Source organism: Podarcis raffonei, chromosome 13 (genome assembly GCF_027172205.1).
Source record: "Podarcis raffonei isolate rPodRaf1 chromosome 13, rPodRaf1.pri, whole genome shotgun sequence".
Classification (NCBI taxonomy): Eukaryota; Metazoa; Chordata; class Lepidosauria; order Squamata; family Lacertidae; genus Podarcis; species Podarcis raffonei.
In genome coordinates, this window is record NC_070614.1 from 32,133,913 (window position 1) to 32,158,997 (window position 25,085).

The 25,085-nt window shown below is 44.0% G+C and overlaps 1 protein-coding gene and 1 long non-coding RNA gene across 4 annotated transcripts; one reads left to right on the plus strand and one right to left on the minus strand.

Annotated features, from left to right (window-relative positions):
* The first annotated feature begins 7,242 nt into the window (after window positions 1–7,242).
* On the plus strand, window positions 7,243–15,618 carry LOC128401058 (uncharacterized). The gene is made up of 2 exons (XR_008327419.1): window positions 7,243–7,335; window positions 14,743–15,618. It is a non-coding gene; the product is annotated as an uncharacterized LOC128401058 (long non-coding RNA).
* LOC128401045 (serine/threonine-protein kinase SBK2-like) lies at window positions 11,075–22,757 on the minus strand. 3 transcript variants are annotated; one of them, XM_053363922.1, is made up of 5 exons: window positions 22,676–22,757; window positions 16,777–18,478; window positions 15,216–15,380; window positions 13,379–13,581; window positions 11,075–11,824 (listed from the first exon to the last, which is right to left on the minus strand). In XM_053363922.1, the coding sequence occupies exons 3-5, from the start codon at window positions 15,376–15,378 to the stop codon at window positions 11,231–11,233; spliced, it is 960 nt and encodes a 319-aa protein (XP_053219897.1). In that variant the 5' UTR covers window positions 15,379–15,380; window positions 16,777–18,478; window positions 22,676–22,757; the 3' UTR covers window positions 11,075–11,230. The 3 variants fall into 3 exon arrangements, with proteins under 3 accessions (XP_053219897.1, XP_053219899.1, XP_053219898.1); XM_053363924.1 differs by lacking the exons at window positions 15,216–15,380; window positions 16,777–18,478; window positions 22,676–22,757 and adding an exon at window positions 14,684–14,843; XM_053363923.1 differs by lacking the exons at window positions 15,216–15,380; window positions 16,777–18,478; window positions 22,676–22,757 and adding an exon at window positions 14,627–14,702.
* Between the last annotated feature and the right edge of the window lie 2,328 nt (window positions 22,758–25,085).

A 25,085-nucleotide genomic window follows, 5' to 3' on the forward strand; every position in this document is an offset into this window, starting at 1 on the left:
ATTTTAAAAACCACCCCAAATTTTCTAATCAAAGGTAGGCTGGGAATAAAGTTTTCTAAGACCCATATTAAAGAAAATGGGGAGGGGTTCCATAGACAATAGAAACTGCAATATCAGAAAGAAAAAGAAAAAAAACCCAGCAACCTGTAGCACCTACGTTAGTCATCTCTCTTTCTCCACACAGCATATTCACCCTCTGTCAGTATAGTTATACCAGCAACAGTAGCAGCTAGGATTGTGTTGTTTCAAGTTTTTTGCCCTGTAAATGCCCTTCTACAACTTAGCTTGCTTCCTGCTGTGATATGGAATGCATAAATTGGCCCTCTTGATGTGGATGGGCAGAGATTGCTGTCTTACTGTAGGGGAAATGAGGTTCAATGGCCCCTGGTCTCTTCTTATGCTTTGACTTTATATTCATTCACACCAACAGACTCCCACTTCTAACTGGAGGAGGGAACCCTAACAAAGCGATCATAATGTCCTTTTGCCGCAGGCCAGGGCGAAGAGGACCTGGGTGACCTGCTGAGATGTCCCAGCAGCTGAATGGCATTTTGGGGGCCAGCTTGAACTGCTAGCCCGCTGGAGTAGGTCCAGCATACGAATCGAGGTGCGAGAGCAGATTCCAAGCACTGTTGGTGAAAGATTACACAAACACTTTCGCTGTTACACAACAGTCCTTTGGCTGCTCTCCTGAACTGCCAGCTGGGAAGTCACAACATCAATCGTTGACAGCCTAGGCGAGTCAGGCGTCCCTTTCTCTCTCCTAATAGAAAAAGAAAAACAAGCTGTGCATTTTCTGATTAGATAGCTGTCCTTTTGTTCATGCAACCTGGGTAGCTCAGATGTACAGTGTTTACAAGGAACAAACTTTTCTTGCTCTTTCTGTGCATGTTTAAGTACTAAGTAGACATTCTAAACTCTTGTGTCAAGATGAGGGAGTGGTAAATATCCCAGATTATTATATTCAGAATAAAAGAGTGTGATCATTATTACTCTTGGCAAAGAGAAAGACCATTCACAGACCCTGTAGTAGTGGTAGCAGTGATAAGGAGTGGTTGTCTCTACATTTAGCAAAAAAATTATGTGGGTTTGCACCTTGCTATATTTAATAATTCTTAATGCTCATACTATTATGCCTTATGGCTGAATTTTACAGCTCAGTTCTATGCAAGTTTGGCATGACTATGACCCCAATCTGCATAGGATTGGGTTGTATGTTTTTGTTCTCCCGCTCTAAAAGTCCTAATCTAAGCATATATTACATAACAAGCTGTCAAATGATCTGCTAGTAGCATTTGGGTTGAAGTGATACGTAGCTCCAGTTTAGTGAGGCAGTAACTACAAAATATAGAGCTGCTATGTACCAAAACCTGTAATTCTTAATTTCTTTGCAGTGAACCAGAGGTTTTGCAAGAAGCTTGGGATCTACAAGGCTTATTTGAATTACTCGACAAAAGACCCTGAGTAGCCTTTAACAGTGTATGCCAATCTAACAAACTCAGCAGCTAGGCAGTTTACCTGAATATCCACCAACAAATTTCAGAGAATTTGAAAACTCTGCAATGCCCTGTGCAGTGTCAAAGCTAGAGGACCTGTCCTAAAATTGGGTAACATCTCATCAAAGTGGGCTAGATGGAAGGTATGAAGCTTATATAAGTTCTGGCATGGGAGAAGGGGTGGTGAAGGGCAGAAAGACATTGAACAAGGTTTGACAAATCTAGGTTTCTGCATATGATTTACTGCATGGTGTTCTAGTACTGCCAACTCCTGTCGCAGCTGCTCTGGACAAGACCAGGGATGTAAATCAGAGAGATAGGAAGAAGTGCCTGGACTGGTGACAGAAGCAGAATTAGAAGTGCTTTGTGGGCACTGGGTATAGTGGGTCAATCTACCACAGAGCTACAGGGGGAAGCAAGTGGGATTGTATCTGAATAGATAGCAGAGCAACCTAGAGAGAAGGAAGAAAGAGAGAAATGTGAGAGACTGCGGGGAGAAAAAGTCATGTGGAGGGCGAGAGATAAAGTGGGGTGTCACAGGAGGGATAGAGTGGAATGCTAGGCACACAGGGATACTTGTGTCAGATCCAGTAAAATAGATCCTCTTGAAACTGCATAATTATTTCAGTGTTCCCAACCTCACAGAGCACCCTGAAATCGCAAATTACATCTGCATCCATTGACAGAACAATCTGCATCCAGCACTTCCTTCCAGCATTGCAACAATGCAAAAACACCTAACCGAGGCATGGATCCTTATATATATTTTACAATGGTGCTGGTCCCAAGTTTGAATGTGTACTAAGCACTCTAGTAATTCCTCTACTACACGGGTAGGCTGCAGTGCTTCTGGGTCTATTTTTCTGTTTAAGGTTCCCACAATGCCCTCTGATGTACTCTCACTCTGAGACATCATAGGAACTTTAAATGGAAGAACGCCCCAGCAGCCCAACCCTCAGCCAAGCACCAGGGGGGAAAAGTTAAATGTAGGGCCTGCGGTAAACTTTAGCAGAAGTCCTTGCTAGGGATCTGGGGCCATGGGAGCAGCCCAAGGATGCCCTTCCCTCAGCCCTCCTGCTTCATCTTTATTTATCCCTGATTGATGACCATTTCTTGAAAGGACAGCCAGTTTTCTGTAAATAAGGAAAGGGCTGGGTCCTTGTAAACTGGCTGAGAATAAACACATCACAATGTGAGGCAACAACTTCATTAAAAAATTCTGAGGGGTGCAGGGGAAGAGAACTGGAAGCTTAAGCAGCCTTGGTCCCTATGCCCCTATGTATGTGTTCCTTTTGAACATGCAGAGAGGCACTCTTTCCTTTATTATGGAATCCTGTGTTGAAGGAATAAGCCCTGACATCCACGGCACATTCTGGGCATAAGCTGTGCCTCAAATTGAGACTAAGACTGTAATGGTTCTCTGTACAACATCCTGCAAATTCTAGAGAGGTATTGTTAGGAGACTCTCTTGGGCCTCTGACGCACTGGGATACTTGAGTTCAGGCTCCTACCGAGCCAAGAACAATCCTGTGTTGGAAAATTAGTGATAATGTGTGGAGGTTTTGGTGAGAGGGGATGGATGTCTTCACATCTAGCGTGTCCTCTGTAAAGCTGTGCATCAGCTGCTGAATTGGCTGGCGCAGTCTAATTGCTGCTAATACCGCAGGACACTCGAGTATTCAGAAAAGCCTTTGACACACTTTGTACGCTGATAATTGTTAACAGGCATGATAAGCCAATCATGTGCTCGCACTTTGTGATGCCATCCATTTAGACATGTGACTACATTGTGATGTCACCATGGAGAGACATTACTGGGAGGATGACATCAGCATCATAGTGTTACAGCAAGCCAGCCAGCAACTGTCTTCAGCAGCATTAGCTGTTTTGCCCAGTGTCTATAGAAGCCGTCTTTGGATGTCTCACTCTGCTTGCAGTTGAGCAATAAGAGTGTAACAGAACACATCTCCTGTTCTTCATTCACCTGCCTTTTCCTCACTACCTGACCTCCCTCTGCTGTGGCACATTGCTATATCAAAACTGAAGGGCCTCCACTGACATTTGTTGTCCAAGGTAAGACCAACTAGCAAAACACTAATTTCAGTTTGTTGGGCTTTTGAATCCAGGGTTTCATCAGCCCCACCACCACCACCACTGTTCCTTCTTAGTACTGTATTGATGTTTGACCAACAGTTGATGGTCAGAAGGCATACAATGGGCAGCGTCAATTCCACACAATAGTTTTGTCTGATTGCAGCAACACATTGCCATGTCATGTAAAGTACCAGGCTCAGAGTCCAGGAGAAGACGTTTAGCAGAGGAGCCTCCATATTCTAAGCAACTTCAGCAATTAATCAAAATATTTTGTTTCCTTTTCTATCCTATCACCCTCTTCTCTGAGCTGTATTTGGTATTTGACCAATCAGTTAAGACAACTGACCTGTCAGATGTTGGTGACATGCAATCAATCATCAAATATTGAAAGTTTCAGGTAGAACAGTAACAGAAGCTGAGAATTGTAAATAAATTCCAGAATTCAGCTCTTCCTACAACCTTTACAAAACATCATACCAAATCATGTGTCCTCTCGTTTCTACAACAAATACAGCGAATGATGAGACCTCTTCCTAGGCACCTGTGTAGGATTGCCAACTTTTGTTTATAAGCTAAATCTGGTACCTCAATATAAAAATTTACAGTTTATTGGTCACTGAAAGCTTAGATCATTACTTCTACGAATCAGAATCTGTTTATTGAAGTACCGGTAGTTCCTTCTAGGAACAGGTGCTTGCAGTTCTGCAATTAAGATAATCACTCTTCCGATCTTCACACCTGAACTATCAGTTTCCAAGAGCCTTTTAAAGGCGCAGAGGATTAGAACTCCCCACGATCTGTCTAAAGGTCAGGAAGATTAGCACACCAAAGCACATTCAGTACTCTCCAACAAAATTATGATCTTTTGACTCCAAACAGACACTCCTTTACAAGGGTGCTAATGGAGTGGTCCAATGTATCTCATAGTGCAGGTCGCTCTCCCTGGCAAACCATGATTTTCAGCTATTCAGTGCTGATAATCTCAAGAGTTGTCCAAATTTCTAGGCATGATGGGGAGAGCTCCTGCGTCAGCAGCATTGCTAAGTTGGTGGTGTTTGTGAATCTGAGTGTTAGAGACAAGAAGGCCTTCTTAAACGAGCAATGCAAAGAAATAAAGGAAAACAACAGAATGGGAAGAACCAGAGATCTGTTCAAGAAAATTGGAGACATGAAAGGAACATTTCGTACAAAGATTACCATAATAAAGGACAAAAGTGGTAAGGACCTAACAGAAGCAGAAGACAACAAGAAGAGGTGGCAATAATACACAGAAGAATTATACCAGAAAGATATGGATGGCTTGTACACCCCAGGTAGTGTGGTTGCTGACCTTGAGCCAGACATCCTGGAGAGTGAATAGGCCTTAGAAAGCACTGCAAATAACAAGGCCAGTGGAAGTGATGGTATTCCAGCTGAACTATTTAAAATTTTAAAAGATGCTGTTAAGGTGCTACACACAATATGCCAGCAAGTTTGGAAAACTCAGCAGTGGCCAGAGGACTGGAGAAGATCAGTCTACATCCCAATCCCAAAGAAGGGCAGTGCCAAAGAATGCTCCAACTACCACACCATTGCACTCATTTCACACGCTAGCAAGGTTATGCTTAAAATTCTACAAGGAAGGCTCAAGCAGTATGTGGACCGAGAACTTCCAGAAGTGCAAACTGGATTTAGAAGAGGCAGAGGAACCAGAGACCAAATTGCAAACATGCGCTGGATTATGGAGAAAGCTAGAGAGTTCCAGAAAGACATCTACTTCTGCTTCATTGACTATGCAAAAGCCTTTGACTGTGTCGACCATAGCAAACTATGGCAAGTTCTTAAAGAAATGGGAGTGCCTGATCACCTCATCTGTCTCCTGAGAAATCTCTATGTGGGACAAGAAGCTACAGTTAGAACTGGATATGGAAAAACTGATTGGTTCAAAATTGGGAAAGGAGTACGGCAAGGCTGTATATTGTCTCCCTGCTTATTTAACTTATATCCAGAATTCATCATGCGAAAGGCTGGGCTGGATGAATCCCTAGCCGGAATTAAGATTGCCGGAAGAAACATCAACAACCTCAGATATGCAGATGACACAACCTTGATGGCAGAAAGTGAGGAAGAATTAAAGAACCTTTTATTGAGGGTGAAAGAGGAGAGCGCAAAATATGGTCTGAAGCTCAACATCAAAAAAACGAAGATCATGGCCACTGGTCCCATCACCTCCTGGCAAATAGAAGGAGAAGAAATGGAGGAAGTGAGAGATTTTACTTTCTTGGGCTCTATGATCATTGCAGATGGTGACAGCAGCCACAAAATTAAAAGACGCCTGCTTCTTGGGAGAAAAGCAATGACAAACCTAGACAGCATCTTAAAGAGTAGAGACATCACCTTGCCAACAAAGGTCAGTATAGTAAAAGCTATGGTTTTCCCAGTAGTGATGTATGAAAGTGAGAGCTGGACCATAAAGAAGGCTGATCTCCGAAGAATTGATGCTTTTGAATTATGGTGCTGGAGGAGACTCTTGAGAGTCCCATGGACTGCAAGAAGATCAAACGCATCCATTCTTAAGGAAATTAGCCCTGAGTGCTCACTGGAAGGACAGATCGTGAAGCTGAGGCTCCAATACTTTGGCCACCTCATGAGAAGAGAAGACGCCCTGGAAAAGACCCTGGTGTTGGGAAAGATGGAGGGCACAAGGAGAAGGGGACGACAGAGGACGAGATGGTTGGATAGTGTTCTCGAAGCTACCAGCATTAGTTTGACCAAATTGCGGGAGGCAGTGGAAGACAGAAGTGCCTGGCGTGCTCTGGTCCATGGGGTCACGAAGAGTCGGACACGACTAAACGACTGAACAACAACAACAACAACAACAAATACCATGAAGGTGATGTGCAAAGAAACAGAATTGCCAGTTCTCTGAAATTTTAAGGTTGATCTCACTCCTTAGGAATTCGCTTTCTTACACTTCACTTGCCATTATACAAAACAGCTGTATCTTGATGAAACTTTAGAAAATTTGTCAAGCTGCCATGGATGGTGTTTACTATATCAAATAAGCATTTTGCAAGAGAGCTCCTCTTCATGTTAATGAAACCTTCCAAAACCTGGACTGTTAAATCAAAAGTGCTTTTAAAAAGACACTGGTATTTTTTCAAAGTGGCCTGGTATTTCCTCTGCACTGTTTTGCATTTTAAATCATTGCTTCCACTGGAAGTATTTCAGAATTATTCAACATATTACGAAGCTGTTCACCAAATAAATTGCCACACATGGGATATAGCAGCCTCAATTCTACAATAAACTTATACCTGTAAGTAAGCAAGTGTTCTCTCGTTAGATAATACTTCCCCAGGTGTCCAATCTGATTTAACCTGTTTCATCCCAGTCTCCAGAAAGATTTAAGTATAGCTTCATATTCTGAATTATTTGTTTTATGCTGCTGCAGAATAACTTACGTAACTGTGGCTGTTTTTATTGATTTTCACATTTTATTTATTATTGTTTTATTTTCTTTCTCATCAGGTGCATTGAGGGCATCCAAGAAGTGGTGTATTGTCATAGTCTCATTGCTGAGCAAAACTTAGTGGAGTCGGAGGCCAGCCAATCAGTATTGTCTCTGACACATACTTGCCTGGGGGTAGAGTCAGCATCCAAAGTAAGGTACAGGCAAACAACAATCCATGTGGTCAGATGGTCCAGGGGTTAGGAAATCTGATGATCAGGGAGTCAAGGATCAAGACAAGCAGGAAGCAGCAAGGTAGGACCAGGAACTACAAGCATTGTTAACAGCTTCTGACTGTTGCTGGAAGCTCTGCTTAAGAAGGCTGAAGCCTGCTGGTTCTCATCAGCACCTTCTCCCCTGTGCCCTTGAAGGCTGATCAGCTACAGGTGGAGTCCCTCGGCCTTCTCCCCCTTCAGGCTGCTTGTTCAGCAGGCGAAGCTGACTCCTGGCCCATAACACATATCAGTATGATAGAAATACGCAACTACGGTTGTTTAGATTTTGGTAATAGGTTGATATTCAGTTGTAAGAAAAACTGAAATCCCCCCCCCACCACAGCACTTAACAGGCCAGGAGGCCTTAGCTATTTGTTCTGTCTTTCTCTTAAAAATAATAACCTTAAACAAACAAAATAAAAAATTGTGGTGATGCAACTGTTCCAATCCTGCTAGGTTGGGACACTTGTAAATCCTGCCCCGCTAAGGGCTTATCCACACTTACATTTCCTTCACTTGTTCCAGCACATTTTAAATCTCCATGTCCGAGTGCCCTCTTCCTTTTTTGCACTGCAACCTTCCCTATGAAAAACCTCCTTTTTAAAGCTCAGTTGGATCAAATAGCAATCTGCGGAAAGCCCAAATTGACATTTGCTCCAGTTGAGAACTAAAGAGTAGCTTTCAGCAGGAAAAGCTTGGGGAGGGGAGGGAGGGACAGACACTTGGACTTGAGCTTTTAAGCGTGGACCTTTGCCTGGAAAGAGTGGGGCAAAAAATAAGTGTAGATAAGTCCTAAATGAAGACCTATGATCCCACTGATCTGACACTTTCTCTAAAGCTGTACATTTTAAACTGAAGCTGAGTTTGGTGTGAGCCAAGGGCGGGGACACCTCCATCACCCTGGTTGCAGAACAAAAATTATCTGGGTACATTTAAAACCAGCCAGCGGCTTTACTCAGCTTTACTTAGTTTACTATGTTTTGAACATAACTCTCCCTGCCCTGCCAGTTCCAGTAATTCACTCCTGGGGCTGACAGTTTTATGACTCCCTCATGTCACTCTTCTCTCCAGTGTCTGCCAGCCCCAGTTTGCAAATAATATATTTTAGAGCAGCTGAAGGAGACACAGTGACACTGGCAATGGACGGCCCATGGATATGGGGCAGAGAGAAAGTCATCACTTTCCCCACCCTGAGATATTTATTTGCACATCACTCAATTCATTTAAATATATGCTGATACAAAATCAGCTGTTGACTGCTGTTGCAGCCACATGTAGAGTGCGTGTGTACAAGGGTGTGAATGGGTACCACCTGTATTTATGTGGATTAATCAAAATATTGGCCTGTTTTTACAAGTGTTTGATTAATTGCAAAAGTAGCCAGTTAAATTCAGCAAATGAATATATATATTTTATATTAACATATACCTTTTTTTTAAAAACAGTTCTTGTGGGATATTAGCATCCAAAATGTACCGTATTTTTCTGTGTATAACACACCCCCATATATAAGACAACCGCCAAAAGCCCACCTGCACACACAAAGCAACAACAGCCAATTGCACGCTCGCCTCGCCACTGCTGCAAATATCCACCCTATTGCCGCAGCAGCAGCAGCCAATCGTCAGCAGGCCTTGCCACAGCAACCAATCACACACCCAATTGTTGCTGCCAATCTCCTGCTGGCTGCTGGCACCACTCGCCCGTCCCCCCACTGCTATCCGTGTATAAGACAACCCACAATTTTTGCCTATTATTTCGAAGGAAAAAATATCGTCTTATACATAGAAAAATACACTTATTTGTAAAGTGAGGCACCAACCAAAGAAGAATGGCAATTTAATTGACAGAATATGCACAGCTTGCAGACTTAACATATAGAATATGAAAACAAGAAGAACATATGTTTAGAGAAGATTGGAAAAGGTTTATTGAATATATGGGAAACAATTGTGTACAGCTGAAAACGCTGGCAGCATTAAGATAAATTCAAAAGTGTAAATAAGCTTTGATGGATGCAATAATGGAATACTGAATGGTATAGTTTTAGGATTTGTGATATGTAATATGATTTGTGATATGATTTATGATATGTAAAATGAACCATGGAAAGAGAAGGGAAGTCATTGATATCTTAAGGATGTAAAAATAAGTATTTTAAATTGTAAAACAGAAAATTTAACAAAAATTATATACAAAAAACCAAAATATATTTGTAAAGTGCGATTGTTTGAAAGGGCTGTGCAATCTTCCTCAAAGCCTTGTGACCCCAAATGTGAGCTCTCTCTCCTTTAGAGAATCAGCAAAGAGGAAGCATAGGGTGGGGTGAAAGTATTTTTCTCCCACCCACCCACTGTGCCTGTCGTCAGCTGTGGGTTATATTTAGCAGGTGCGTGAGAGGACGCAGGGGCCAAGCCAAATTGGCCGCTTGTTAATCGTTTCCGGTTACAGCTGCTTTTGGATATTCGTGTTTCGAAGCCTATGGAGCCTCATGCGACACATGGCTCAAGAAGCCAGGAATCCTTTGGGGTGCAGAGCAAGAGTACATCCCCCATAAGCCCGCTCTCAGAAGAGCAGTTATGTTGGCAAGGGCTTGTCCTGCCTGGCGATTGGTATTGGTGAGCATGGGTATCATTAAGACTGCCTTAGGAAATGTCTGTCCTGAAGCAATGCAGAAGCCAGTTGCCCAGGCTGGGGGGCACACCTATCAATGGCGTGTATTGATTCAAATGTACCCATCATATCTTTGGCTGTCAGTTCTAACTCTAATTCTGCACTCCCCAGTTCCCAAGCAGTGGGAAGTCAGAGTCAACTATTACAGCAGCTTTTCCCAGCCTGGTGCCCATCAGGTGTTTTGGACTACAACTCCCATCCGCCCTAGCTGGCTGAGACTCTTGGAACTTGTAGTCCAAAGCAGCTGGAGGTCACCATTGCAGGTTGCATTACAAGATGTGTTTCTTTGCAAAATGAGAGCACCGACTATTTTCATAATATAATCTCTTTATTTACAAATGTACAAGTTGAATGGGTATTACAGCAGCATATAAACAAGCATATAGGCAGGCAATACTACTACTACTACTACTACTACTACTACTACTACTACTAATGCTCTTAATTATATGCCACCCATCTGACTGGGTTGCCCCAGCCGCTCTGGGCGGCTTTCCAGCAAAACATTGCTAGACCCACAGCAACATCAATTGTAGACCTCCAAATCGTCTCCTTGGTGACTCTGCCAGTCAAAGATCAAATTGCTCCTTACATCTCTTCTGCATCACTCTCTCTCTCTCCATTGGATATGACTTGTCAAGAGACAGTCCATCCATGGTGGCTGGAAAGAGCACAAAGAGCAGCGTTAACTGCTCAGCAATGTCCACTGTCACATCAGCAGACTTTGTGGTCACCATGATTAACAACCATACAGAAGTCTTGTAAATCTGACCATTGTTGCTGGCCCCTCATTCCCAATCTAGTCACACATAATTTTAGTCCACCCCCATTTCGTCTAATTCAGGGTGAGTGACAGACACCAAGGTTTTGTTGCCTTTTAGATGTAAGTCTATTTGGTTCCTTTCCATTCAATGAAGTGGCCAGTTATTGACCCAGGAGGGACTGAAATCAAGTCTTTTGAATCTCTGATCCAGAATCGGGACTGGAGAGCGACCCTCCTAAGATGAAAATCACATATGTGGGAGAGGAATGATTCCCTAAAGTTTTTCCTGCCCTGCCCTGCTGGCAGCTTGCTCTGTTTTCTGAGGATAACAGTCTTTTCTCCCCTGTTTCCCTAGCTTGACTGTGCTTTCTCTTTGCCCTCAGGAACAATGAGGTGTTTTGGTTTCGTGACGTGCATGGTGTCTTTGGTCCCTCAATGGCTAAGGCTAGGTTTGGGATTGGTGCCACCCCTCCCTGCTTCACACATATGGCCTAGATTATTAGCAGCGCCGGCTGGTACCAAGAAGATCTCTGCTAGGCTGAACACAGTTCTGGGCCTCTGGGAGCAACCAAGGCACTTTGATATAATTCATCACCTCCTTGGCTGGGCTACGCTGAGCTGCGTTGGGCATCAACAGTCCCTGCAGCATCTCCAATGCCTGGGGAGTAAAACGCCCCCAATGGGGTGGACGTGGGGAAAAGCGGGGGCTGCGATGCCAGCAGACAAAGCTGCGGTAGTACCGGTCGGCGGGTACAGCTGTGAGCCAGGGGAAGTAGCCAGTTAGCACGCAGAAGAGCAGCACTCCCAGGGACCATGTGTCAAGGCTGGGCTGGGCCTCCAAACGAGCTTTGGGGCCCAGCGTGCTCAACTCGGGGGCCGTGTATGGCAGGCTCTCTGGCAAAGCCTCAATGGCCCGGCCTCGGGGGCAGCTCAGCCCAAAGTCGGTCAGCTTGATGCGGCGGCACTCGGGGTCACACAGCAGCACATTCTCTGGTTTGACGTCACGGTGCACCAGCCCCTTCGTTTCCATGTACTCGAGGGCACTGGCAAGCTGCAGGGCACAGCGCTTGACCCGTTGCTCAGGCACACCAACCTGGAGGAAGAAAGGGAGAGCTGAAAGTCACGTGTGCAGCCACACAAATTCCCTGAAGGTAGAAACATCTCCAGGCTCCATTCCTCAGTTCTCTGGTAGGGCTAGGCGCTAACTGGTTTTCAACATCATGATATATCACCAGCTAAATATTGTGATATACCGTACTAATATATCACAATGTCTGAAATAAGGATGAAAGTATGTAGAGATAAAGAGTAGGGCTGAGGGATACCTGGTTTTCAACATTGTGATGTATCACAGTGTCTGAAATGATTTTTGCATAGCACACAAACACGTTATGATTCACAATATATTTTCAGGTCAAAAATTATGGAACTAATATCACAGTATGGATTCAAACTGGTTTTGGATGATATATTGCCCAACCCCATTCTTTAGTGTGCTCAAGCAGGGAGAGATTATATTGTGAGATTATAAGTCTTAGGGCAGTTATATGCCCTGAGTGCCCACTGGAAGGACAGATCCTGAAGCTGAGGCTCCAATACTTTGGCCACATCATGAGAAAAGAAGACTCCCTGGAAAAGACCCTGATGCTGGGAAAGATGGAGGGCACAAGGAGAAGGGGACGATAGAGGACAAGATGGTTGGACAGTGTTCTCGAAGCTACCAACATGAGTTTGACCAAACTGCGGGAGGCAGTGGAAGACAGGAATGCCTTGCGTGCTCTGGTCCATGGGGTCACAAAGAGTTGGACACGACTAAACAACAACAATGCTTGGGGTCTTCTTTGGAGGTTCATGATTGATCCCCTTTGCATTAACAACTTCCATTCAGCTCAGTTGCCTAAGTCAAGATGAGTGGATGCACTCTATCTAGTCTTTTGAAGCACTCGCTGTCAGGCAGCTTTTCAGAAAGCAACTTGGAAAGGAGCCGATGAGGAAGAAAATAGTGCATATGCACTTGTAAGGCTCGCTGTATCTTGTGTTTCTGTGATCATGTGTTGTAAGTATTGCGTTTGGTATCACATAAAAAAGACAGCATGCAGGGAAGCTTTTAAAATATGTTTCTAATTTCTCAACCATGAAGAGTAGTTAGAAAGCTCAACTGTACCTTTGTCTAAAAAGCCCACTTGATTAAACAAGCAGAAGACTTTTTTAAAAATGCAAAAAATACAAGTGTTTATAAAAACTACATATGGTGAGTACCATATTCGAAGAAGCATTGTCCCGTCTCATGCAGGAGGAATGCCTCTTATTAAAAGATGTTTTCTGCTGAAAACTAAAGACAGCCTGCTTCCCGCTTCAGAGATATTGTTTTGACCTATATGCAGATTTAACCAACAGAGTAATCAGCTGCAACTCATAGGCAATCTTATTACTACAGGTGGTCCTGGCAGTGAAAACCAGCTTGGTACTATTCCATGATTTGAAATGACTTGGGAGTAGGGGGGAAAGGAGCATACAAGCAAAGAAACTCCATTCTCTCACATCTTTCTCCCCCACCATAACTTTTCAAAAAGCATGGAATGGGGTGGAAAGCTGCCAACTACAGAAGACATAAGTGGTCTGTGTCCATGCCTGGTGGGTTTGTTACCTGTGGCACCATGAGCGAGAAGAGGTCACTGGCCAAAGCCAACTCCTGTGCAAAGACGTAGTGTTTGGGGGTCTGGAAAGCAATCCCAAGGGCAGTGGCAATGCAGGGATGGGCCCCCAAAGTCAGCGCAATGCAGTATTCATTCACGAAATCTAGCAATTCTGTAGCCTTCTTGTGTACAAATTTCAGTGCCATGGGTGTTCCTGCAAGAGAGAAGATAAGTGGTTCCTCCAGATGACCAATTTATTAAACATTCATCCTGATTTGCTGACACAAAGCTTAAATGGAGGTTAGACTATGTCTGATTTTTACTTATTAAGCATTTGTGCTGATTTGTTGCAGGGCGGTTATAGGACAATGAGCAATTATTCTGCATTAATCTTGATTTGCTTATGGAGTCCTTATCAGCCTTCCCATTAATTGTTCTTTTATTCCACACTTTCCAATGTTCTTCCCTGCCATTTTCATAGTGGGAAAAAGTCTGTTTCTTATTTAAAGTGGATTTATTGTGCTAGGGCAGCAGAGTGCTTCAGTCCACCTAAATGTGCCAAACAGTGGCAATTGGGAGGCAGCCAAGAGACCCTTGGCCCCTGAAAGAGAGGAGAAAATATAAATGGCTTGGGTGCCCCCCAAGGACATTCCACATCAAACAAGCTAGTCTCACATTTTGCTCTTGTGGTACAAAAGCGAACACAGTTCTTTTCAGCAAAACAACAACATGCTATTGATTTAAATGATGCTGCTTTAGATCCAGTATAACTTATTTCAACCAGTTACAGAAAGGTAGCCGTGTTGGTCTGCCATAGTCAAAACAAAAATTTTTTTTCCTTCCAGTAGCACCTTAAAGACCAACTAAGTTAGTTCTTGGTATGAGCTTTCGTGTGCATGCACACTTCTTCAGATACATGCACACTTCTTCAGTGTGTATCTGAAGAAGTGTGCATGCACACGAAAGCTCATACCAAGAACTAACTTAGTTGGTCTTTAAGGTGCTACTGGAAGGAAAAATTTTTTTTATTTCAACCAGACAATCAACCATGACTTCATTTCCCATTGATTTTAGAAGGATCTACAGAGCAATCCTATATATGTCTACTCAGTACCAGAAATAAATCCCAATGATGTAAGCAAGTACAGGATTAGAGTATAATTGCAGCTACAGAGTTAGGGTCCATCCCAATTCTTGAAAATCACCCTTGAAACAATAATGGAGAGAATAATTCAACAATAATAGGAGACTACGTTCACCATTCAGCAGGTATAACAACATCCCCTATTTTCTCCGAAAATGGAAGCGGCACGTACATTTCCTTGTGTTGTGTAGAATAGCAAAAAAAGAGATGTTGGTATTTCTTCTTTTTCAGGAGACAGACAGAGCTACATTTCTTCAGAGTAGAATGCAAGCTTCCCAGAACTGGGAACGGATGAGTTCTGTTCTCCTCAGAAAGGATCCTGTTAGCTCTCTTTAGATGGACTCTCCACTCTCACCCCAGAAATCTATTCAACTGACACTTTCTAACGGCCACTTCACCAACAATCTAGAAGAACCTTCTCAGCCCCTTCCTTCAGGTAGAATAACATGGACTGATTTACACACATATCTTACACCAGGGGTTGGCAAGGTTTACCTCGCCTGGGCCAGTTCACTCCAGCAGAGATCCCTCCGTGGGCCAGATTGCATGTGCGCGTGAGCGAGCGTGCCCGCGTTTTTCGGCATCTGCGCAGATGCGCTTTCTGGCATCTGCATCTGTGCAGACACAATTTCCAGCACCATGGAAGCGAGTCCCCATGCTACGCCGGTTTAGCACAGTGCATGGGGACTTGGGTTCTGACCAACCTTGGCGTTGGTGGACTGCCATCAACACATGCCCATAGGAGCCACTGCCAAGCTCTCGGAGGACAGTGTAACTCGAAGCCACCTCCACCTGGGGCAGGTTCTGAGAAGTCAACAACACCATCTCTTCAAGTCGTTTTGCGATATCACCAGAGACGAGCTTCATGGCTGTTCAGGAGGAGAGACAGAAGAGACTTGGGGTGAATGCAAAAAAGACCACTGACCAACTGCCAATGTACCCTCCTGCATGTACACTTTTTTTGTGGGTGCCAGGTGACTAAAATGCATAGCAGGAACTGGGGCAGGGGTCACCCTTCTGCATTGAAGGCAAAAGGCCCATGAGAAAGAAATAATTGGAGAGGCATTTTTCCTGTGCCTTCCGAAATAAACAGTAGATCTGGGAATAGCCATTTCCATGAAACAGACTCTCATGAAAATGGACCATACTGCACAACACAGTATGCACAACACAGGCCTGAAACACTATAAAGACTGCACAATTGCCCATTCACTTTGATAGGTTCAGACAGTGCAAGGCAACCGTAATTATGTTTTCTCACTACTGCAGATGGTCCCTTCCTTCCTATGGAAAGTGGGGTCATTTGTTACCCAACATGACGTTTCCCCTCCCCACACTTCCTTGCTCCTGCTACGCCTTGGTCATTCCGAAACAGCACGTATTGCCATGTGAGAGCAATGATTCCGTTTTTTGGCACGGAATCAGAAATGATGACACCAGAGTGTTTACATAACCAGACACCCCAGGTACTGGGCTTTGCATCAGCTGCCTCTGAAGGACAGCCAGATGCTGCCCAACTCTGGTGGAGCAAGTCACAAAATGAGACTCAGTGCAGAGTCCTGTGCCAGATGAAGGATGATTGCAAAAAGGTTTAGGATGCTGGAGTTCTGACTTGGAGTGTAAAGAAAGGAGCACCTCTAACAGTGTGCAGACTGCTTTTGTTCACAGAGCAACCACAACCAATGCTCACATATTTGGGATCTGGGGGAAACACTAAGGGGGCAGAGAGTCTGATTAACAGGCAGCTGTGTTTCAGTCTCAATACCTCTTACGTTAGACAAAACTGTGAGGACTGGGATGGCGGGGGTGGGGAATAACTTAAGGATGTTTTAGCTTCACACAACACAAAAACATTCCTATAATCAGGGCTTTCCCCCCCCCCCCTTCAGCTGAAACTCACCAGAATTCAGTTCCAACACCTTTCAAGTGGATGCTGTTGCCATTATAAGAGAACAAGGGAGTTCCGGCACCTCATTTTCTAGAAAAATAGCACTGCCTATAAAAAATACATTTTTCTGCAAGTGGCTCTATATGTCTTCCTCCCTTGGTGCAGGGTATAAAGCAAGAGAAAGATACTTAGGTTGCAATCTCATGCATAGGAGTGAGTCTTGAATTCAGTGGAACATGCTTCTGATTACACAGTTAAAGTCAAATGCACTTCCTAGCCTGTCAGTTTTGCACCTGAATTACAGTTACAGGAATTGCAAAGAGCACTCTAAACCTTTAGGCTTACCTACCTGCCAGGCCTATAAGACACACACTTACCTGCCACAATGGCGCTGGGGCACTTGTGCTTCTTCCTTTCAGAGTGTTTTGTTGACTGACTTGCTGTCTGTCTGTCTGTTTGGGACCTGCCACGTGGAGATCCTCATGGAGCCTTTTATAGCAGCGACTTCCCATCTGGTTCAGTCTAGTCGCATAAATAGGGAAGGCGGCCAACCCACCCCCTCTCATCTCTTCTCTGCCCCAAAAGGTCAGGGCTCTGGAGTCCAGGCAGTTCCATGGGGCAGGATTAGCAGCCACTTAACAAGGTTATTTTTACCTACGCTTGCCCAGCTGCTGCTACGCATATGTCTATGTGTCCCAGATGTTCCTGGAAAGAAGTGCTTGTCTCTTCTCGCTCTTCAAAGGCCCGGTGGTGGCTGAGCTTTGATGAGACAAAGTGTATCAGGCCAGAGAAGAAAGGCCACTGTGCCCTTAGAGATCCATCTTTTCATAACTTGCCAGGCAGCTGGTCACTGCCCCAGCCTCAACCTACATCCCATTCCAGAGCATATCAAACCAAATAATAATGATTGGTGACAAGCACTAAGCCTGAGAGATAATATATAACTTACTAGGGGCTGTGCACCAGCTCACTCTGCTCACTAACTCCCATCATTCCTCCCACACCAAACCCCTAGAGCTTGCCTTGCTTTGCACTTGCCCAACCCCATTTCCGAAGCCACTTTTCAATTCTGCAGTCCCACTTTGTACCCATTTCCCCCTTCACCTCCATGTCCATGCCTCTTCCCTTCTTCCTTTTGTGCACCCCCCCGCACAAAAACCACCCTGCATCTTCCTCCTCCCACCCATTGCAACTACTAAACACCCTTTTCTCTTCCACTTATTTATGAAGCTACTTTCCTATTCTGCAGACCCCTTCATGCCCCTGCTTTCATCTTCAACCCAATCACATGCATCCTGCTCCCTCCTTTTTTTGCAACCTGCTTTGCACCCTCATTCGTTATTTTTTTCTCTCAGCCCTCCTTACTTGCCTCAACTCTCCCTTGCACATAGAGATCTCTCATTTCCACACCTTCCAGAGTTGTGCAGTCCCACTTGTGCGCATGCACACAGGCTCACACACACGCAATTGCCTTCACCTCCTTTCCCTAGCTCTTCCTCCTTTTTCCAAGTCTCCCTTGCGCACAGACCACCCTCAATTTCCATGCCTCCTCCTCCTCCTCTCATAATCTGCAACTCCCTTTGGGCATCCCACCCCATGCTGATATAAATCACTGCATCTTTAAGATGATTAGAATAGAATGAATAGAAACTTAATTAAGAGCAATCCTGTCAGTTAGCTTATTCAGTTAGAAAATGTTAAGTCCAGTTGATGGATGTTGGACATATATGGGTGTTTGCTTGTTGACAAAGTATCTGTTTTAAACTACTACACTGAAGCTGGAACTTGATGCTGAAGACAACACATGATACCAGGAGTGAAATATATGATTATGGCATAGTACTATGGAATATTTGAGAGCTGTGGAATAGAAGAGGTAGAAATTTAAAACAGGCTTCCAATCTTTCAAGGGCTCTTTCATCTTGTTGCAAGCCCTCAAAGGCTATTAAAAACTCCTAGGTCTGAGGCCAATAATACTCAGGAGCTGGGAGGAGATAAAGAGTCCATTGATTTATTACTTTCCAAGCAATAGGTTACAGTCGGATCACTCTGCAAAAGCTGCAACCGTGACTCCACGGCCTGGGGGTGATATAAGTTTTTACAGAAAACATTTCAATTTTCTCTAATCATTTTCCCATTGCCTCATTCTAGTTGTTGGATACATTTCATGTTAGCGCGCTTGCGCAAGCTTAGCATAAGCACCGGCTGTTTTGCTCTCATGTATATGGCCTCCATATAGTAACATTGTGTTACATTTTTATAGCAAAATCGATTGTGCTTTGTTGAACCTACACATATAGCTGCGTATGTTCTGTGACAAAAAAATGTTAGCTTCTTCTCTTCCCATGGGAAAGGGTGCTTGCATAACAAAAGCTTTTTTAGCAGTTTCTAAACTTTTTCTTGGCATTTTCTTAAAGCTACAGGTTTATTAAAGCTACAGGTTTCTATGAGTTCCCTTTTTCCAGTCTTACCAATTTGGGGGCCCACAATCTCACTGTACTTAAATAATGCAAAAGATTGAGAAAAGCAGGGATGGAGGCTTAAAAACTAACACCAAAAAACTAACACAACAGAGTCTTTCGCAACTCCCTTCTTGCTCAAACCTTGTTTTAAACTGCCACCTCTTTCTCAAGCCTCTGCCATTTAGTATTGCCATTTCCCCCTCCATTTCTTCCTGCTTTATTCAAACTCCTGTTGTTTAAAGGTGCTCAGTGTTTCTCCACTCTCACTTTAGTTAAACCTCTGCCATTTATCCAAACCACCATTTCCCCCCTCTCAGTTTCCATCCCTTCCTGCTCCCATGCCATGGCCACTAGTATTGTACAACCTGCCTTCATTTTTGCTCCTCTATCCCTCCCTGGCTTTTTGCAAATCCAGGGGTGTGGTGTGACACTACAAATCATCCAATGGGGGCTTCAGAAATACATTCTTACATTTTTATAATATTGAGGCACAAGGAGGAAGACAAAACGGCTTGCTATTACCAATTGTTTGTGAATCAGAAACATCTAAGGATCATCAAAGGAATCCTGATCTGCCCATTTCTGTTTCATATTATTGACACAAGAGTCCCACTTTCCAAGCACAATGCATTCCCAGGAAATTGCTCATTAGGCAAGTGTTTGCTTAACGAGCTGACAATTTCCATTCTTTCCTATAGGAACATTTCTATTTTGTGATTTGTCCAATATCCCTCCTCACTCCCTCCGTGGTTTCTTCCTGAAACAGCTGCAGCCAACCATCAAATGAGAGACAAAGGGAAAGCTGATTTGTCTGATCTCTCCTGCTCCCTGATTTGTCTGGTCTCCCTGCCAGGTTTAAGCCTGAAAATGGCTGACACTGACCAGCAAAGCACAAACAAGTAAGGGATTCAGCTGTTTGGATATCTGAATTGGTGGTATGTATGGTAAGGTTTGGGTACAAATTCCTTGTGAATTTTCACATAGCAAGCATTCAGAAAGCGGGACCTGAATGTAATTTGATTCGGTGTTGGTCATTCTATATTTTACAATTTTATATACTACCTTGATATTTTTTCAAAGTTGGTAGTTTATAATTGTTATATAAATATAACCAAAAATATCACACAATTGCTTCACATTTCTCACTTCCGCAAGGCATGGGAAGTTCTAAGGCAGCTTTGACAAGGATACAGTAGTTTCCACTAGAGGACAACATACTGCAATATCTATTTCTTCACAGGCTGAACATGCAAGCAAGATGTTTTAATGTTCTTGTGCATTTTAATTATGTTTATAGTTGTAAACCACTTACTAGCATTTGGGCATATAAATGGTATATAAAATAAATAAGAAAGCAGTCACAGAGGCTGGCAACGCTAGCCCCAAAGAAGCATCAGTGCCGTACCCTGAAACTGTTTTTGCCAGCCAAGTACTTTTTAGCAATGCTGTTTTCCCCTGGCTAAATTCAAATTGCACAAAGTGTCCCTTTGCATCTCCACCCAAGTCATCTGGGTGTGACACATTCCAGAAGTTTGGAATAGCCATTGCCCATCAAATACCAGGCCATACAAAAACCTAGACAGTAAGGGCTACTTTGGGTAATGAAGAATAAGGCTGGTGATGTTATATGGCAACTATGCAGTTGCTATTTCACACAATATATCTGCACAAATATATCCCATCAAGGACTACCTATTAGAGTGGATGGCAGGAGTACCAACTTGAATAAAATATTGGGAGAGGGGTCAGGTAAGCCATGCCCAGCATAATTGATCACAAGACACAGTGCATGCATACCATTTGAATGGCAATGCCCATCAACTCTATTTTAGTAGGGAGGCCAAAGACCCCTTGGCCCCTGGGAGTTTGCTCCTGTGGTGGATGGGAAACATGGAGATAGTGTTCAACTGAAAACAGTCATGTGTAGATGAACATGCACAAAAGCTCATGCAGAAAAATCGGATCCGCGTGACTGATGTGTACATCAACACTTTGATGCGTACACAGCCACTGTTAAGCAATTTTGAGGATGAACCCTGAAAGCTTAGAATTGAGTACCCCTTCTCACCAGATCTATTTACCTGATGTGCATCAACAGGAAGCCTTCTGCAAAAGGGCCTGCTGATATGTGTATTTTCCCTGAACAGATTTTTGTCCTGACCTTTGCTTATTCCTTGGCAGCCTTTGCCTAGCGTGTGGCTTGCCCTTTGCCAGTGGTGGCTTACTGATGTACAAATGCAATAAACTCCCTCTGGGGAAGGGCTGGGGGGGGGGGCTTACACAGGCAGGTGGGCAGCGCGCTGTTTGTTTGGTCTGGGTTTCCATAGAGAGTCACTCGCTGAAATTCTTTAGTGCTCTTGGAGAGAAGGGGGCAAAGAGAGGAGTGGAGGAAAAGTTCTCCTGGTGTGCAGAGCTCAGCTTTTTCAGCAGGCACTACTGCCTGTCTGGGAGCATAATGCTAGAAAAAGGCAAATAACTTCTCCTTAGTGGGGCTTGTCAAGTGTGCTGTTAGGGCAGGATTTGGGGGCAGAAGTCCAGAGCCCTGCTCAGAAACAGCTCCCTCATATGCAGCAGGACAGGCTTACGAGCATTCAAATAACATTATCCCACCCCTCACGAGGCAATTTGGAGTAAGTGAAGTAAAACACATTGCCATCAACAGAGCATTCTCCCCCTCTCATCCATAATACCATTAAGTAATGGTGTTATGGTAACTAATGGAAGGAAAATACAACAGTTGCCTCAGGGGACAGATTCAAGAGGGAATTGGAAATTTTACCCCTCCAGTGTCAACTTCAGTATGTAAAATTACAAATGAAAGGGACATCATTCACATATGAAGGCTGTTGATGCTGCTGCTGTTTTTACAGTAAAGCTTGGAGGAGAAATCCATTGAACCGGGGTAGGATTCAATGGCCCTCTAAGTCAGGCTTCTTCAACCTTGGTCCTCCAGATGTTTTTGGCCTACAACTCCCAAGATTCCTAGCTAGCAGGACCAGTGGTCAGGGATGCTGGGAATTGTAGTCTCAAAACAACTGGAGAGCTGAGGTTGAGAAAGCCTGCTCTAAATGTTGTTGGGCTCCATGTCCCATCAGACCAAGGGATTATGGCCAGTGGTCAGGAGGGATGATGGGAGCCGTAGTCCAACAAACACCCTGCAGGCTGAGCACCAGCCATTCGTGCACTAAACCTTTCCCCCTATTGCATCTTTGCATCTTAGCACCTCACAGTCAATTGTTCCAGGCGTTTTCTCCCTTTCTTCAGTTATTGGAGGTGGAATAGGGAGCAAAGTGCCTGAAACAACCAGCAGTGGAAAGGTAAGATGCAGGAAGAGAGAAATTTAGCTCCTCTCTCCCACGTGGGGGGCTTTTTTTCAGCTGGAGCTTGCTGGGATTCAGTTCTGACACCCCTCAGGTGGGTGCCATTGCCATTCTAAGAGAATGAGGCAGGTGTTAATGGTGAGTTTCAGCACCTCTTTTTCTAGAAAAGTAGGACTCAACCCCCTCCCCACCTGCACCACTTTATATGTGAACAAGCAAGACACCTAAAAAACCCTCACAACGGGGTCTACCACATCACAATCTAGTGTGTATGTTTGGGCCTTGCCCAAAGTATGGGAAATAGGGTTCTTTTTTGTTATTTGACGAAGTGTCTTGGTGGGCAGTGTATAACATCTTCCCAACCGAATTGAAGACTTTCCTGAGCTGTGAGCTGCACCTTAGGGTGTGAGCCTTGTCAGAAACCTCCCAGATTGATACCACCGTTCCTAATTAATCAGGAGGTTTATCACTCCATTTGATTAATATTGCCTCACCTCCTCCATCTTTGATGTGGGTTACATAGACTCACCCAGGTTGGTCACCGACCTGTGAACTATCCAGGCCAGTCATCTCTGGGGCTTGCAGCCATGGCAACCCCCTCCCTATAAACACTTTTGCTCCTTTAGAGTCAAGATTGTTCCGTTGCCATAGCCAAAGATGGCTCATGCAGCTTCCATCCCGGGGGGGGGGGTCCAGGATGGGTCAGGAACTGGACCCATTATGATGCCCATTGTTCCATTCCATGACTGATCCTCCTTAACCGTCAGTCTTGCTGCCCTGGAGCCCATCCAGCTGGCGGGTGGCACATTCCTGCCTAATGAACCTCCAGGCAACAGCTGCAGACTTGGGCGCTGTTTACCTTGGCAAGGGTGCTTTCTGTTGGTCATTATCCTGGCACAGTAATGAAGGGATCAACACTCAGCTGGTATTTTGAGCTGGAGTTTTAGAGTCATGTATAGACCAAGATAAACCAGTGACTTTATGTGGCACGCTGTGGGTTGTTGTTGTTGTTGTTGATGATGATGATGATTTTGCTGAAACCACCACTGTGTTCACAATGTGCTCTAGCCTCTGCTTCTAGCAATGGTTATTCAGAGCATGAGATCCCAGTTTGAATTTCAGGTCAACCAGAACTTGCTGTGTGGCCTCTGACAGGCCTCAGACTCTCAGGCCCCCCTCATCTGCACTATTGGGATTAAAAATACTGGCTGACCTCACAGTATTGTATTACTGGAATATGAGCGCTTGTAGCATTTCTAGGAAAACACTAAAGTATCATTAGTGCTTGACCGTATTGAAAATGAAACCACTGTTTAGTGGTTACGTATACAAAAACATGGATAACATAAAGTGAAACAAGCTTCCAAAGGAGACCGGTCATTAGGAACACGGTTATAACATTAAAAACTTATCTAGTCAGGCATCTGGTTATCACAGAGGCCTATGGGAAGCCTGCAAGAAGAACCTCATTGGCTCTTTTAGGAGGCTGAAGCTATGACTATATATGCATACATTAGCTATACAAGCACACTGAGCCTACCAAAGCTGAAAAATTTAATTATTTCCTTACTGTGTAATAATTATATTTAATTTACTTTAGGATTCAGAATTAATGTTCTGTTTTTATTTTTCTACATTCTCATATCAACTTTCCCTCAAGTAATATTTCTAGAAAAAGGTTCTTAGGTGTATGTGGTCTCCCCCTTTCCCATTTTTATCCTCACAAGAAACCTGTGAGGTAAATTTATTATGCTGAAAAGTGGTGACCAGACATCACAACAATAAAGGAATTTGAACACAGATCTCTCCTAAGTGCTATTGCTATTGCCCACATCATACTTGCTTTCCAGTTTCTCTCTCCCTTCTTAGGTGCTTTCAAGATGGTCAAAAAGCAGGTTATAAATGTAAATCATAATGGGTTTGCTAAAATTATCCTGAATGCTGCCACAGCAGCAGCAGCAGCAGCAACAACAACAATGGAAAGTGCTTCACACATTCTTGGCCAACTATGCAACAAGTCAGCTTTGATGTTTGAAGGGTCTGCAACTGCTGCACCACCTAAGAAACTGACTAAGCAGCTGCTGCAACTGTCAGATGTACCAAAAGGAAAAACAGAAAATTACTCACACACATACAGTATAGAGTGCTATGTACCAGTTCTGTGGCTCCCCAAGCTGGCAATGCAGAGAACTACAGCCATTTCCTAAAGTGGGGTTTAAAGGAAAATTCACCTATAGCCTAGTCCTGCTCATATTTCCTCAGACGTGAGTCCCACTGAATTTAATTAATTTTACTTTCAAGTCAATGAGCACAGAATTGCAGCTTCCTGTTGCCTTTTTTCACAGGATACAGTACTTAAAATCTCTTCTTTGGCGACCACTTGTAGCTGAGTAAGATTGTCTTCCATGAACACGGTCTTAACAGTGAGTTCGTAAGTGACTGTGGAGGCCAATTCTGAATCCACACATCCTTCCACAGTTGGGACATAGGTTTCCGGGTGGGAGTTGGTGAAGGTCATGGTGAGGGTTTGCCAAGCGTGCCTTCCTTTTAGCTCATTTCTCCCTTGCGTCCTGAGTTTGAGTGTCTTCAAAGCCCATGACACCTTTGGTAAAGGCTGTTCTCCAACTGGAGTGCTCACAGGTCAGTGTCTCCCAATTGCCAGTGTTTATACTACATTTTTAAAGATTTGCTTGAGAGAGTCTTTAAACCTCTTTTGTTGACCACTAGCATTACGCTTTCCATTTTTAAGTTCGGAATAGAGCAGTTTCTTTGGAAGACGATAATCAGGCATCTGCACAACATGACCAGTCCAACGAAGTTGATGTTACAGAATCATTGCTTCGACATTGGTGATCTTTGCTTCTTCCAGTACACTGTTATTAGTTTGCATGTCTTCCCAAGTGA